The sequence below is a fragment of the Lynx rufus genome, unplaced genomic scaffold (assembly GCF_022079265.1).
Source record: "Lynx rufus isolate CCGP_SWC_20201006 ecotype Redwood Valley unplaced genomic scaffold, mLynRuf1.p SCAF_6, whole genome shotgun sequence".
In the NCBI taxonomy this organism is placed as follows: domain Eukaryota; kingdom Metazoa; phylum Chordata; class Mammalia; order Carnivora; family Felidae; genus Lynx; species Lynx rufus.
In genome coordinates, this window is record NW_025814878.1 from 44,990,867 (window position 1) to 45,003,473 (window position 12,607).

At 36.4% G+C, this 12,607-nt stretch overlaps 1 protein-coding gene across 1 annotated transcript; it reads right to left on the minus strand.

Annotated features, from left to right (window-relative positions):
• Positions 1 to 474: 474 nt before the first annotated feature.
• Positions 475 to 2,172, minus strand: FAM229B (family with sequence similarity 229 member B). The gene is made up of 2 exons (XM_047101805.1): positions 2,048 to 2,172; positions 475 to 592 (listed from the first exon to the last, which is right to left on the minus strand). Exons 1-2 carry the CDS (start codon positions 2,170 to 2,172, stop codon positions 475 to 477), a joined length of 243 nt encoding a protein of 80 aa, XP_046957761.1.
• Between the last annotated feature and the right edge of the window lie 10,435 nt (positions 2,173 to 12,607).

The following is a 12,607-nucleotide window of genomic DNA, read 5'->3' on the forward strand; positions in this document are numbered from 1 at the left end:
TGGGCTCCATTTCTTACCCAATATAATTATTCCTAAGCAAAACATTATCAAAAGATATCAAGCCAGGTATTAAGGTATTCAAGTAAAAGGATTCAGGTAAGAGGCAACCCAAATATAAACAAAGGAAACCAGCCTAAAACACATTAAGTACTTAGAACAGGCCCTTCATGACTGATAATCAAGGTGAATTAACCTTCATCTTGAAACATTGATATTAATGATCCACTGTGAACAAGATGATCTCTAAAGGACCTTCTAATTGTGAAATATTATTCTGTCTTATCCATCAAACATAACTGATGGCTTAATACTACACATTTTGCAGATGACATTGTCTTTTCTTACTTAAAGGAAATATTTCAACTGTTGTCATCATCCAAAGGTGCCACTGCTTTTATTTGTTTATCACATCATAAGATGATACTTGTCCATTACCCTTGACCTAGTCAAACCTCTACAAAAGACTTAATGATGCTATTTAGGATGCATTTCCTTGCTGCTTTGTGCAGGTGGCTTTCGCATTGTTGCATAGACAGTGATGGGAACGTCAGTTATTGTCAGGCAATGACTTCCAGGGCACCTTCGGAGTTGCCTGAATGAAAGAGCAAAGCACACGTGGTTAGATACTAAAAAGGAAATTGTTTCAAAGCAGCAAAGTTTGAGTGCATATCAACTGCTTTAAATCATTTTGAAATCTTTGACTGTCACAATATAACACAGTGACATTGATGAGCCAGACATTTTAGACTTATGTTGCAAAGAAATTATGATTATTGCCATACCCTTAATCACAGGAAATTCATAAATAATCCTCTAAATGACCATCTTGAAAGGTATACAGTGATTGCTAAATGGCAAAAAAAAAAAAAGTGCATGGGGAGTGCATAGTTGAAAACATAGTGGTACTACTAATGGCAATTTATATATATATATATATATATATATATATATATATATATATGCACCTTAAAATCACTTCAATTGAGTGATTTAAAAACTAGAATATGTGGGGGGTGCCTGGGTGACTCAGTCGGTTGGGCGTCCAACTTCGGCTCAGGTCACCATCTCGCAGTTTGTGAGTTCGAGCCCCACGTCAAGCTCTGTGCTGACAGCTCAGAGCCTGGAGCCTGCTTCGGATTCTGTGTCTCCCTCTCTCTCTGCCCCTTTCCCGCTCACACTCTGTCTCTCCCTGTCTCAAAAATAAATAAATGTTAAGAAAATTTTTTCAAAAAGTAGAATATGTGGAAAAATATAAAACCGAACATACTATTCCATGTACTATTCAAATGTTGATTGAATCCTTAAATGACATCTACTCCAAAACTACATCTAGTACTTGAATTTCTATTCCATCATTCCCACCAGATAATCACCCAACCTCAAACATTTCTAAAGACAAGTGCTTAGTGCTTCCCAAAATAGCCCACTGCATCCTTAAATAACTCTGATTTTTAAAGTACCTACCTTATTAGGCTTAAATCTGTGTTCTAAAAGCTTCCAAGCCATGAGAAATCTAAGAGTGTAGTAATTGATGGTAAACAGCAGAAAAGTGGAACACATCCTATTTATTATAGTTTTCTTCAATTTTGCAAAAAATGATTTTGTTTTATAGAACATTCATACTCTATATCACTATTTTTCTGCTAAAGGTCAAATCAAAGCCAAAGTGACACTAAATCTGAGATAATAGTCTTCTTCATATTTGCAGCCTTGTGCCTAGCATGTAAAAAGTGCTAAAGATTTGCTTATTTAAATGAATGTTATCTTTCTTGTAACTATCAACAACAACAATCTAGCTAAAGATTTACCAGAAAATAATAACAATAAAATAAGAACTAGTCTATCATTGAGACTTACAGAGGTACCAAAAACAAACTGTGCTAAGAAAACCTGGAATCTGTTAATGCTAATTTCATAACAGCAAAGTTTGTTAATACTAATTTAATGGTCCCAGGCTTTTTTCTTGCTAATACTGAACATCAACCAAAGCTTATATTGATGATAGCTATTACACATTTCCTCAGCCATCAGGATGAGAAGACCATACCTGGTTGGTGACATCTCTTTCCCATTACAGGCAGCACTGGAGCTCAGCCCAGATTCCAGCCCAACTGAAGAATCTCCTCCTTCCACTGGAAACTTCCTTGGCTGGGTCCCAAACCGAAAAGGCATAATTCACAGAACACCTAGATTAGAAAGTTAAAATAATGGAGTGGGGGTGAGTTGTCTTCAAAAAGTTCTTTGGAGTCTTTAGTGTTATTATTTTGTCACAGTTATATAGAAACATGCTGAAAATGACGTTTTAACATATCTTTAAAAGTATATAAATGCCATATTACACAACTCCTCCTTACTATAATTTTAAGTCTAGCAACAAATATAAAAAAGCCATTAGCTGGTAGAAGTGAACTGTGCCCTATGGTTAAATTACGGAAGTCTATTTCTACTGTGTGGAAGGAAAAAAAAAGTTTGCTTGAAATGGCTGTTACAGTCAACAAGGTTGAGTCCCTACCACCACTCTCCACTGCCTCTCTGTCTACCTAAGCCCTTCTCTTCCTTTGAAGTATAGCCAAGCCTCCCATCTTCCATGACACCTTCCATCAACCCTCTTCCTGATGATCATTCTTTCCCCTGCCTCTCTACATTTATAGCACCTTAGGTGAGAAAGTGCCTTAGAAGAGTTAGACTGACTATGTAACCCTAAGCAAGGGACTTGATCAAGTATGTTTCTCAAGGATAAATTGGGGATGATACTATCTACTTCCAGGGTAATCATGTGAATTAAATAAGGCAAAATGTAATTAAATGTAAAATGTAATTAAATTAGGCAAAATGTAAACCACATGTAAAATACAGTGCCTAACACATAGTCAGTGTTCAATAAATGTTAACTATTATTACCCAGCAGATGCTACTGAGCATTAGTAAATATTGTACACACACACACACACACACATTCAATTTAACATAATGTATATGTGAGATATATGATAAATATGATACACGTACACACAAACACACATATACACACACACTGTTCCCACTCCTTACTTGCTAGGACCAACTCATTCGTTAAGTCTGAATTTGCATTTCACTTTCTCAGGGAAGCCTTCCATAACCACTACATTATATACGTCTTCACAGCACTCTGTAATTTTGCTTTGTAATAGGTATCACTCTAATTCAGGATTTCTCAACTATGACACTATGGACATTTGAGGCCAGATAGTTTTTTTGTTGGGGAGGGAAGGAGTTGGCCTGTGCTTTGTAGGACATTTTTGCAGCATCCAAGGCCTCCACCCACTACATGCCAACATCACCTTTCCCCAAAAGTTGTGACAATCAAAAATGTCTCCAGACATTACCAAATGTCCCCTGGTGGAGAAGGGAAAGAAATCACCCCATGTTGAGAACCAATGTCCTAATTTTTTGTCAATGTTTTTGCTTAATCATTGTCCACCACCCCCCGCCCATCCCTATTTCATGTCTGTCTTTGCCACCACTGACTGAATCCTTAATACCTAGAACAGTGGCTTGCACACAGTAGTTAGTAACTAACATAAATTTACATATGTTCAACAAAAGACAAGAAAAATGAAATATGTCTTATTATGGTTTCTTATGCCTAGAACAGTATTCTATGCCTAATAAGTATTTGTTATGGTAATAATAAAATTAAAGTTTAATAATTTGAATATTATGTGTAATGGTTTTTATAGACTCTGTGTTTCCTTTATCAAGGAAAAAAGTGGTATGCTCAATGACAAGTTAGTAAAACCACAGTAAAATCTATGGGTTAGTATATCTATCTAACTAACGTAGGTATGAAGTTTTAGCTAACTTGATCAAGAATACATAGACTTACCAAAATAGTCTGAGTCTGATTCCTGCAGAGGTGAATAAATCAACTGCATCTACTGACCTTCCATAGAAGACTGGAATTGCCAAAGGAATGATGATCAAATGTTCCAGTGACACCCAGAAATTATTACATCAGAAGATTCTTTCACATAGTTTCCTATCTGCTAAAGAATAGAAGGTCACAATTCATAGCTCCAGCAGCAAGCTGAAGCTTAGCTAAAGGTTGTCTCTAAAGTTTGACAGTCTTGTTCTTGTCACTGCCTTATTCTCCAACACTATGAAATATTTTAATCTATGAATGAGTTTATGTATATTCTAAACCTACAGTCTAATCTGTACAAAATCATGAGATTCTTCTCACTTTATATCCCTTTTCCTCATTATCTTTATCTTCCAGTTTTTTCCTTAACTATTAACACAAACTAATCCAACCTATGTCCTCATACCACACAAGAGGCCTCAAACTGCACCTTTACACACTTCTGTTTGGCTCTTCCTATGTGGGATTCTTTACATCCTCTCTCTCCCTAATGCCTAGACTACCTCTTCTTTTCTATTTCCTCAAAAGCCTTGAAACTCCCAGATGACAGAAATAATGGCTCAATTTTCTCCCAATTGAGAAAATAAGAATACATCCTGTACTGTCCTGTTTTGTTCTCTGGACACTGAGGCTCTGTCCTCTGTTCATATCATCTTTGCCAAAGAAATGATGATCAAGTGTTCCAGTGACACTCGGAAATGACGGAATTTTTTCACATAGGTTCCGATCTGCTAAAGACTAAAATGTCTCAATTCATAGCCTCAGCAACAAGATGCAACTCATCTTCTGGACTACCCTCCCTCTCCCAATTTCTGTATCAACAGCTTACCTCACTGAATATAATACTCAAGTATAACTCTTAAACCAGAACATTTCTCTTCAGCTAATCTTTTTTTGTTTTTCAGCGTTCATAGTTGATGGCAAACTACTAAATGACATTAAGCATTTAAATTTTCTTTCCTACCTACATTTTAGACTATTTCCCACTGCTCTGTTTTCATATGATTTGTGTTATAGAAATTGGCATTTTACATAACTAAGTTGATGTTAGACAAAATCTTACCTCTACTTCTTTTTCTTACCAGGGTGCTATCTGTGAATAGCTGATCACAATTTTCGCTTAGAGAAACCATTCAACTGACTGTGTCTTAGTCAGACAAACTGAAATAATTGCTGGCAATTGTTAGCTAATGTATCATGAGGACCTAAATATTGGATCCTTAGGATGGCAAAATTGTTTAATAGTTTACATTTTCTAGTAGAGGTGGCAGTAGAAAACCGATGGGTTTTGACATGATAATTAGGTTTGTATTTTAATACTATGTTAGCTCTGAGACTGTGAGCAAATCACTAAAAGTTTGCCTTAAAAAAAAATGGTATTACTTTCTACATCATGGAGTTATTTTGAGGAATAAAAAAAAATCCAACATGTAATAAAGTCGATGTCTGGGATACAAAATTCCATCAGCACATAACCTCTTGGTGCATAATTCTTGAAATCAGAGTGTTGAAACATTGATTTCACGTTTCAGCCATTGATATATTTTTAAGCTACAAAGTATCTGCATGTGAAATAATCAAAAATCCTTTAATTTACCACTATTTTTAGCTATTTGGCACAAGTTGTACCAAGTTTCTTTTTTTAGTATGGGTGATACAATGAAACAAAAAAACAGTGGTCTTAATGATGAAACTTTCTAGCACTAGAGTAATATTCATCAGAAGACAAAATGAACTTGACTTTCCAGCAGATCTTCATAGAGAAATGAATGAATATGTGAAGTACCAGGGGGTGGGGGGGGTGGGAGATGGTGAAATCTCTACATACTCCTATTCCTCATAAGCCCAAGAGTAATAATAATCTTCCAGTCCTCAGAATATTGATTCAAGAGATGCAGGAAAGGAGTAATGCTTGAACTTAGCATATCCTAAGAAAATAGATCCACTACTAGAAATAATTCATTCATACAACAAATAATTTGCTACGAATCCACCACGAGCCAGGCATGTGCTAAGTGCTGAAGATAAAATATTGAGTCAAACAAACACAGTGCCTATCCTAGTAAAGTTTACAGGTTAGGGTAGTAGAGTTTACAGGTTAGGGTAGGGTATGTCCTAGATGAGGCTATCAAACATAAATCTAAAGGATGAGAAGGCATTAACTAGCTGAAAATACAGTTGGAAATAAAGACATTGAGACCGTTGGGGTGGGGGAAAACAGAGGAAATAGCATGTACAAAAGTCATGGGCCAGTCGAGCGGACAACTGAAAATACGAAAGGCCAGCATAACCACAGCAGAGAAAATAAAAAAGAAATCATGTCAGAGAAATACGTAGAGGCTAAACCAACCAAGAACATGAACCCGCTTAAAGATTTTAGACTTTAACTTATGAGCAAGGGAGCTCACAAAAGAATTTTAATCTCTTGGGAAACATACTAGGTTTCACTTATTTTTCTGTTAATTTTCTGGTTTCTATTTATCTGATTTCTTCTACAATCTATAGCGTTTCCTTTTTTCTGTTTACTTTGGGCTTAATTGGTTTTCTTTTTCTGGTTTCTTAAGATGGAAGCTCGGGCCATTGATTTGAGACCTACCTTCTCAATATAAGCATTTAATTCTATAAATTTCCATCAAAGCACTACTTTATATTCTTTCCAAAAATTTTGAAATTTAGTATTTTCATTACCTTCTGTTAAAAATTTTCCTGTTGCTTTTTTCTTTGATCTGTAGGTTATTTAGAACTGTATTCTTTGTTTTCAAATATTTGGAAATATTCTAGCTAGTTTTCTCTTACTGATTTCTTACATTCCATTGTTGGCAGAGCACATTCTTCATATAATTGTAATTCTTTTAAATTTATAGAGACCTGCTTATGCTCAGAATTTGGACTATCATGGTAAATGTTCCAGCAGAATATGTTGTCATTGGGTGAGGTGTTCTATCCATGCAATTAGTTGGCTGACAGAGTTATTCAAGTCTTCTGTATTCTTACTGATTTTCTGTATTCTTCATCAATTAATGAAATAGGATGTTGAAATCTCCAACTATAATTATGAATGTATCTGTTTCTCTTTTCTATTCTTCCAGTTTTTGCATCATATATTTGGAAGCTCTGATATTAGTTGCATAAATATTTAGTAGTGTTATGTCCTCCTGATAAACAGACTTTACTATTAAAAACTATCCTTCTTTATTTCTAGTAATAGTCTATGCTCTGAAATCCACTGTCTGAAATTTATATAGCTACTTTATATTCCTTAGTGTTAGTATAATTTATCTCTTCCTGTCTTTTTACTTTTAACCTATCTGGTCTTCTTTATAGTCAAAGTGGCTTTCTTATAAACAGTATACAGTTGAGTCTTGTTTTTTCTTATCTAGTCTCTGACTTTTATTTAAGGTGTTTCAATTATTGACATTTAGTGTGATAGATACCATTGAATTTTCTTGCCCTCTTGCTATTTGTGTTTTTATGCTGTTCTTTGTTCCTTTTCTCTTAGTCTGTTCTTTTGAAATAACTTAGTATATTTTGTGTATCTATTCTATCTCCATTATTGGCTTATTGCTTTACAACCCTTGGCTTTGATTTTGGTTACTTCAGAGTTCATAGTATACATTTTTAACTTTTAAGTTTGCCTTAAATAACATTATACCACTTCGCATACACTAAAAGAAACTTACACTAAAAGAAACTCACACTGGGATGCCTGGATGCCTCAGCCAGTTAAGTGTTTGACTTTGGCTCAGGTCATTATCTCACACTTCATGAGTTCAAGCCCCACATTGGGCTCTCTGCTGAGCCTGCTTCAGATCCTCTGTCCCCTTCTCTCTCTGTCCCTCCCCTGCTCTCTCTCTCAAAATAAAATAAACTTTAAAAATTCTTTTTAAAAACAAACTCACATTGAAAGAATCATTTCCCCTTTCCTACCCTGTATTATTTTGTCATACATTCTACTTGTATATTCTATATTATATATTATAAACCCTATAACACATATATTTACAAGTTTCTCTTTAAGCAACTATTTTTAAAGAAATTTTTAAAAACAAGAGAAGTCTTTTATACTCACCCACATTTTCAGTGTTTTTATTCCCTTGAGTAGGTCCGGATTTCCATCCAACAAGATTACCCTTTTATCTGAATGAATGTTTTCATTTAACAGTTCTAGTCTACTAGTGATCAATTCATTCCATTTTTGTATGTTTTTACTTCATCTCCATTTTTTTAAGTTTATTTATTTATTTTGAGAGAGAGAGAGAGAGTATGAGCAAATGGGGAAGGGTCAGAGAGAGAGAATATGAGCAAATGGGGAAGGGTCAGAGAGAGAGGGAGAGAGAGAAATCCCAAGGAGGCTCCACACGGTCTGAGCAAAGCCCGACACGGGGCTCAAACTCATAAACTGTGAGATCATGACCTGAGCCAAAGTCAGATACTTAACTGACTAAGCCACACAGGCACCCCAATTCATCTCCATTTTAAAAAAAAATTTTTTTTAACATTTATTTATTATTGAAAGACAGAGAGAGACAGAGCATGAGCATAGGAGGGGCAGAGAGAGAGGGAGACACAGAATCTGAAGCAGGCTCCAGGCTCCAGCCGTCAGCACAGAGCCTGATGTGGGGTTCAAACCTGCAAACCGCGAGATCATGACCTGAGTGGAAGTCAGACGCTTAACGGACTGAGCCACCCAGGTGCCCCTCATCTCCATTTTTGAACAGTATTTCATTCTCCATTTTGAACAGCTGAGTATAAAATCCTAAGTCAACAGTTTTGTTTTGTGACGCTTTTTATTTTTTTAAGTAGCTAAAGATTTTTGCTCAAGTTTTCTGACTTGCATTGTTTCCAAGAGTCTGCTTTTATTCTTAACTTTGTTCCTCTTTATGTAGTGTGTCTTTTTTCCTCTGAGTGCTTTTAATATTTTTCTTAGCCACTGATATTAATTTGATTATAATGTGCTTGGTGTGGCTTTATTCCTGTATCCAAAGTTTCATTGAGCTTCTTGGGTTTGTGGGTGCATAATTTTTATCACATGTGAAAAACTTTTCAGACATTATCTCTTCAAGTATGTTTTTGTTTCCTCCTTCTGGAACTCCAGTTACACAGCTCATATAAAGCTGTTTGAAATTGTCCCACAGTTCACCGATCCTTTTTTATCATCTTTTGATTCTGTTTCATTTTGGATAGTTTCGACTGTTAAATCTTTAAGTTCACTTAAATCTTTAAGTTCACTACTCTTTTCATTTGCAATGTCTAATCTGCGCTTAATTCCATCCAGTGTATTTTTTCATTTTAGACACTGCATTTTTTAACTCTAGAAGTCTGACTTGGGTCTTTTATATTTGTGCCTTCTTAATCTTTTCATGCTTCCCTCTGCCTTTTTGAACATATGGAGGACACTTATGTTATTTTAAAGTCCTTGTCTACTAATTCCTTCATTTGTGCCATTTCTTGGTTTGTTTTTACTGATTCCTTTACATCATCTGGAGTGTGGTTTTCTACATCTTCGCAGATCTTGCAATTTTTCATTTGATGCAGACATTGTGAATTTTATGTTGTTGGATGCTGGATTTTATTTTTAGTCTTCTAAGCACTTTCAGGTTTTGATCTGGGACAATTATTTGGAAATAGCTTGGTCCTTTGAAGGCTTGATTTTGTGTTTTCCTAGGCTAAATCAGGACAGCCTTTCATCTATGGCTAATTTGTCTCTACTGCTGAGGCAGTTCCTTTACTGTACTCAACTCAATACCGCCAGATATTACAAGGTTCTTCCACTCAAGATGTTGGGAATGTAAACTAGTTCCGCCCTTGTGTGTACTCCCAAAAATGTTCTGCCTGCTTCTTCCAGTGGTTCATTCCTCAGTATGGGCAGTTTCCCCACATGCACACACTGATCAGCACTCAGTGTAAGGCTCAGAGAAATTCCCTGAAGGTCTCCAGAGCTTTCTCTATACTCTCACTGTTCTCTTGCACTTTGCTCTGGAGATTCTAGCTGCCTTTGTCCCCCAGAATTTTCAATTCTGTCTCCCCAACTCAGGATGGCTGCCGGGCTGTGTGTGGGCTCTATTCATTAGAAAGAAATCACTAGGTCCAGTCCAGACTCAAGCAGAGGGGATTACACAAAAACAGAGGGCAGAGATCATTAGGTACCATCTTAGAGGTCGCCTACCACAGAAGCTGTATTCTGTCATGTCTGAGAACACTTGTAATGTACTTATGAATGTTGTTTATCAAATATTTCTAGCTTTCTGTCTTCTGGAAATTGCAATTCCTGGCCCCCTCGTGATTACTCAGAGCCCATGTGACTAGTTTTGGTGGGTTAACAACAGCCATTAACTGCAGTGTAAGATCCTCTTTCTCTCTGCCACTAAAGCCAAGAATGTACGAAATCGTGGTAGCTCAGCAACCTGGGCGCCAGGGTGAGGAAAATGTAAAGCAAAGTCACAGATACCTCCCAAAAGACATGGATCATGTGCCAAAAAAATAAACCTTTATTGTTTTACACGGCTGAGATTTAGGGATTAGTGGTTACCATAACTTAGCAAAATGTATCATGACTTCTACAGACTTAGGTCCAGACTTAAGAACTTCCATAACAAAAATCTAAAATATGTCAGTAGGATAGTGGTCAGGCAGCAGGTGACAAGGAAACTGTTACTGGAAGCTGAAAGGACAGTTATTTATGTTATTGGTGACAAATGTATTGGGAAAAAAAAGTCTTTGCAAAATTCCTGTGATAACCTAGAAGACAGATGATTTACTGATGAATTTGAATTCTAGGGGAAGAGGTGAGAACACAATGTTGGTAACACGTTGGCTGCTATGCTTATGCTTGACAAGTTATATGAAAGAGAGATGGGCTCAGAAATGCAGTGTGCCAACAGGACTAAAAATGAATAGAGCCTCACACATTCTAACTTTATTTAAGTCGCAACTGGGAAAATTAAGAGTCTAATTTTCTTGGAACACGTTGTATGCCCCCTCAGAACTCTGTAACAGATGTTCAAAGTCGTCCAGTACTAAATGTACTCTACAGGAATCCAACAAATCCTGTTTTTTCTCCACCACTACCTACTTCTTTCTCTTGACTGGGTACCCAAAGAATTCTTTCATCCTGAAAACTGAGTGGCTTAACTAGGCTCTATCCTCGTGTTGACTGTCCGAGAGAAATTTTTCCATGGATCGTGGTATATCCTCTTTTTACCGAAGTATAATTAACATATCCTATTATATTAGTTTTAGATATTTCTATACATTACTCAGTATTCATCATTATCAGTGTACTCTATTTTTCTTATAATCCTCAATCCTGGTTTCTTTTAATCTACAGATTTTCTTTCCTTTATTATGTTTTATATCAGTAAGGACATTTCTTCTTCCAGTTGCTGTGTTCTCTATTCAGGGGCGCTTATTAATCTTATGTTGAGCCATCTTTGTCTCTTTCATAGATATTACCTTCTAAGAGCTCTAATACCTTCTCCTTGCCTCAGCATTCTCGTGATTCTCTCAAACTTCTCATCTACATCAGTAATTTGATTTTCAGCTCTCTAGTCTGCTCCCTCGTGCTTCTAATTCTTCTTTTCTAAAACTAGTTTTTCCACTTACAGCTAGAATTTGAAAGGTAACTCATATTTTTTTTTCACTGTGTTTGTATCAGAGGAGGTATACTAGAACTCCGCTAGAGCTGTGTACAGCTCTCTACATCCAACCCCCAGGACGGCCTGGGTTCTGCTCACTCTATCTATTGAACTTGAATAGCTTAAATGAGGTCTCAATCCAACTAATGAGGAATGCATTCAACTCCAGGATACGCTCAAATATATGACTTCGGTGTGGACTCCTGGAAACTATAAATCCTGGAAAGTTTTTCTGCCTATACATATGGTTGGTATATAAGGTTCTACCTTGATTCTTAAGCAGAATCGCCTGTTAGTCGGATGCTTTCCAGACTGAAGTTATAAATGAGACTTATTCGGACTGTTGCTGCTGTTGTTGTTGTTGTTGTTGTTGTTGTTGTTGTTGTTAGGACTTTCTTAATTTAACTTGTTCCCATGTATGACCCCTGGGGAATAATGACTTAGACCTAACTACAGTATGAGACATAGGGCTCTGAGAGGCCAGAATACCAGATGAGCTGGCACCATAACTCACTGGCATAGACCTACTTCCATCACTGCCAACAAACTGGACCAAACTTTGCAAATTCTGAAAGGCTCAGACTTTGGGAATTCAGCACCAAGACGTGAAGTGACGTGTTGGATGTTCTAGACTGCACCTCCACCCCTGACTCCATGCTCACCAGTAAGCAGTTAAGAGTAAAATTCAGCAATCGCAAAACATTCTTGATTAAAGCATTTGTAGACAATATGAATTTCAGTAAAGAAGTGCTGGGGTTCTTCATTGAAATCTGGTCTAAATTGATCAGAGTTCAGAGTATTGTTCAGTGTTTGACAATTGTCAGTACTTGGTAATTTTCAGGAATGCCTGATTTTTTTTTTAGTCTTCTTCCATCTAGTTTACATAAATCAAATGCTTAGTTTTAATTTCATCTCTTCCACCAGACTTCTACTGACTGATCTACATCCTCATTCACTGAATCCTTACAGTCAGCAACACACAGTATTTTTTTGTTAGTATTTCACGTGTGTCTTAAGATTATACGCTTCTTGGAGCTGGATCTATGCCTTGATTTCTTCTGAATATCCTAGA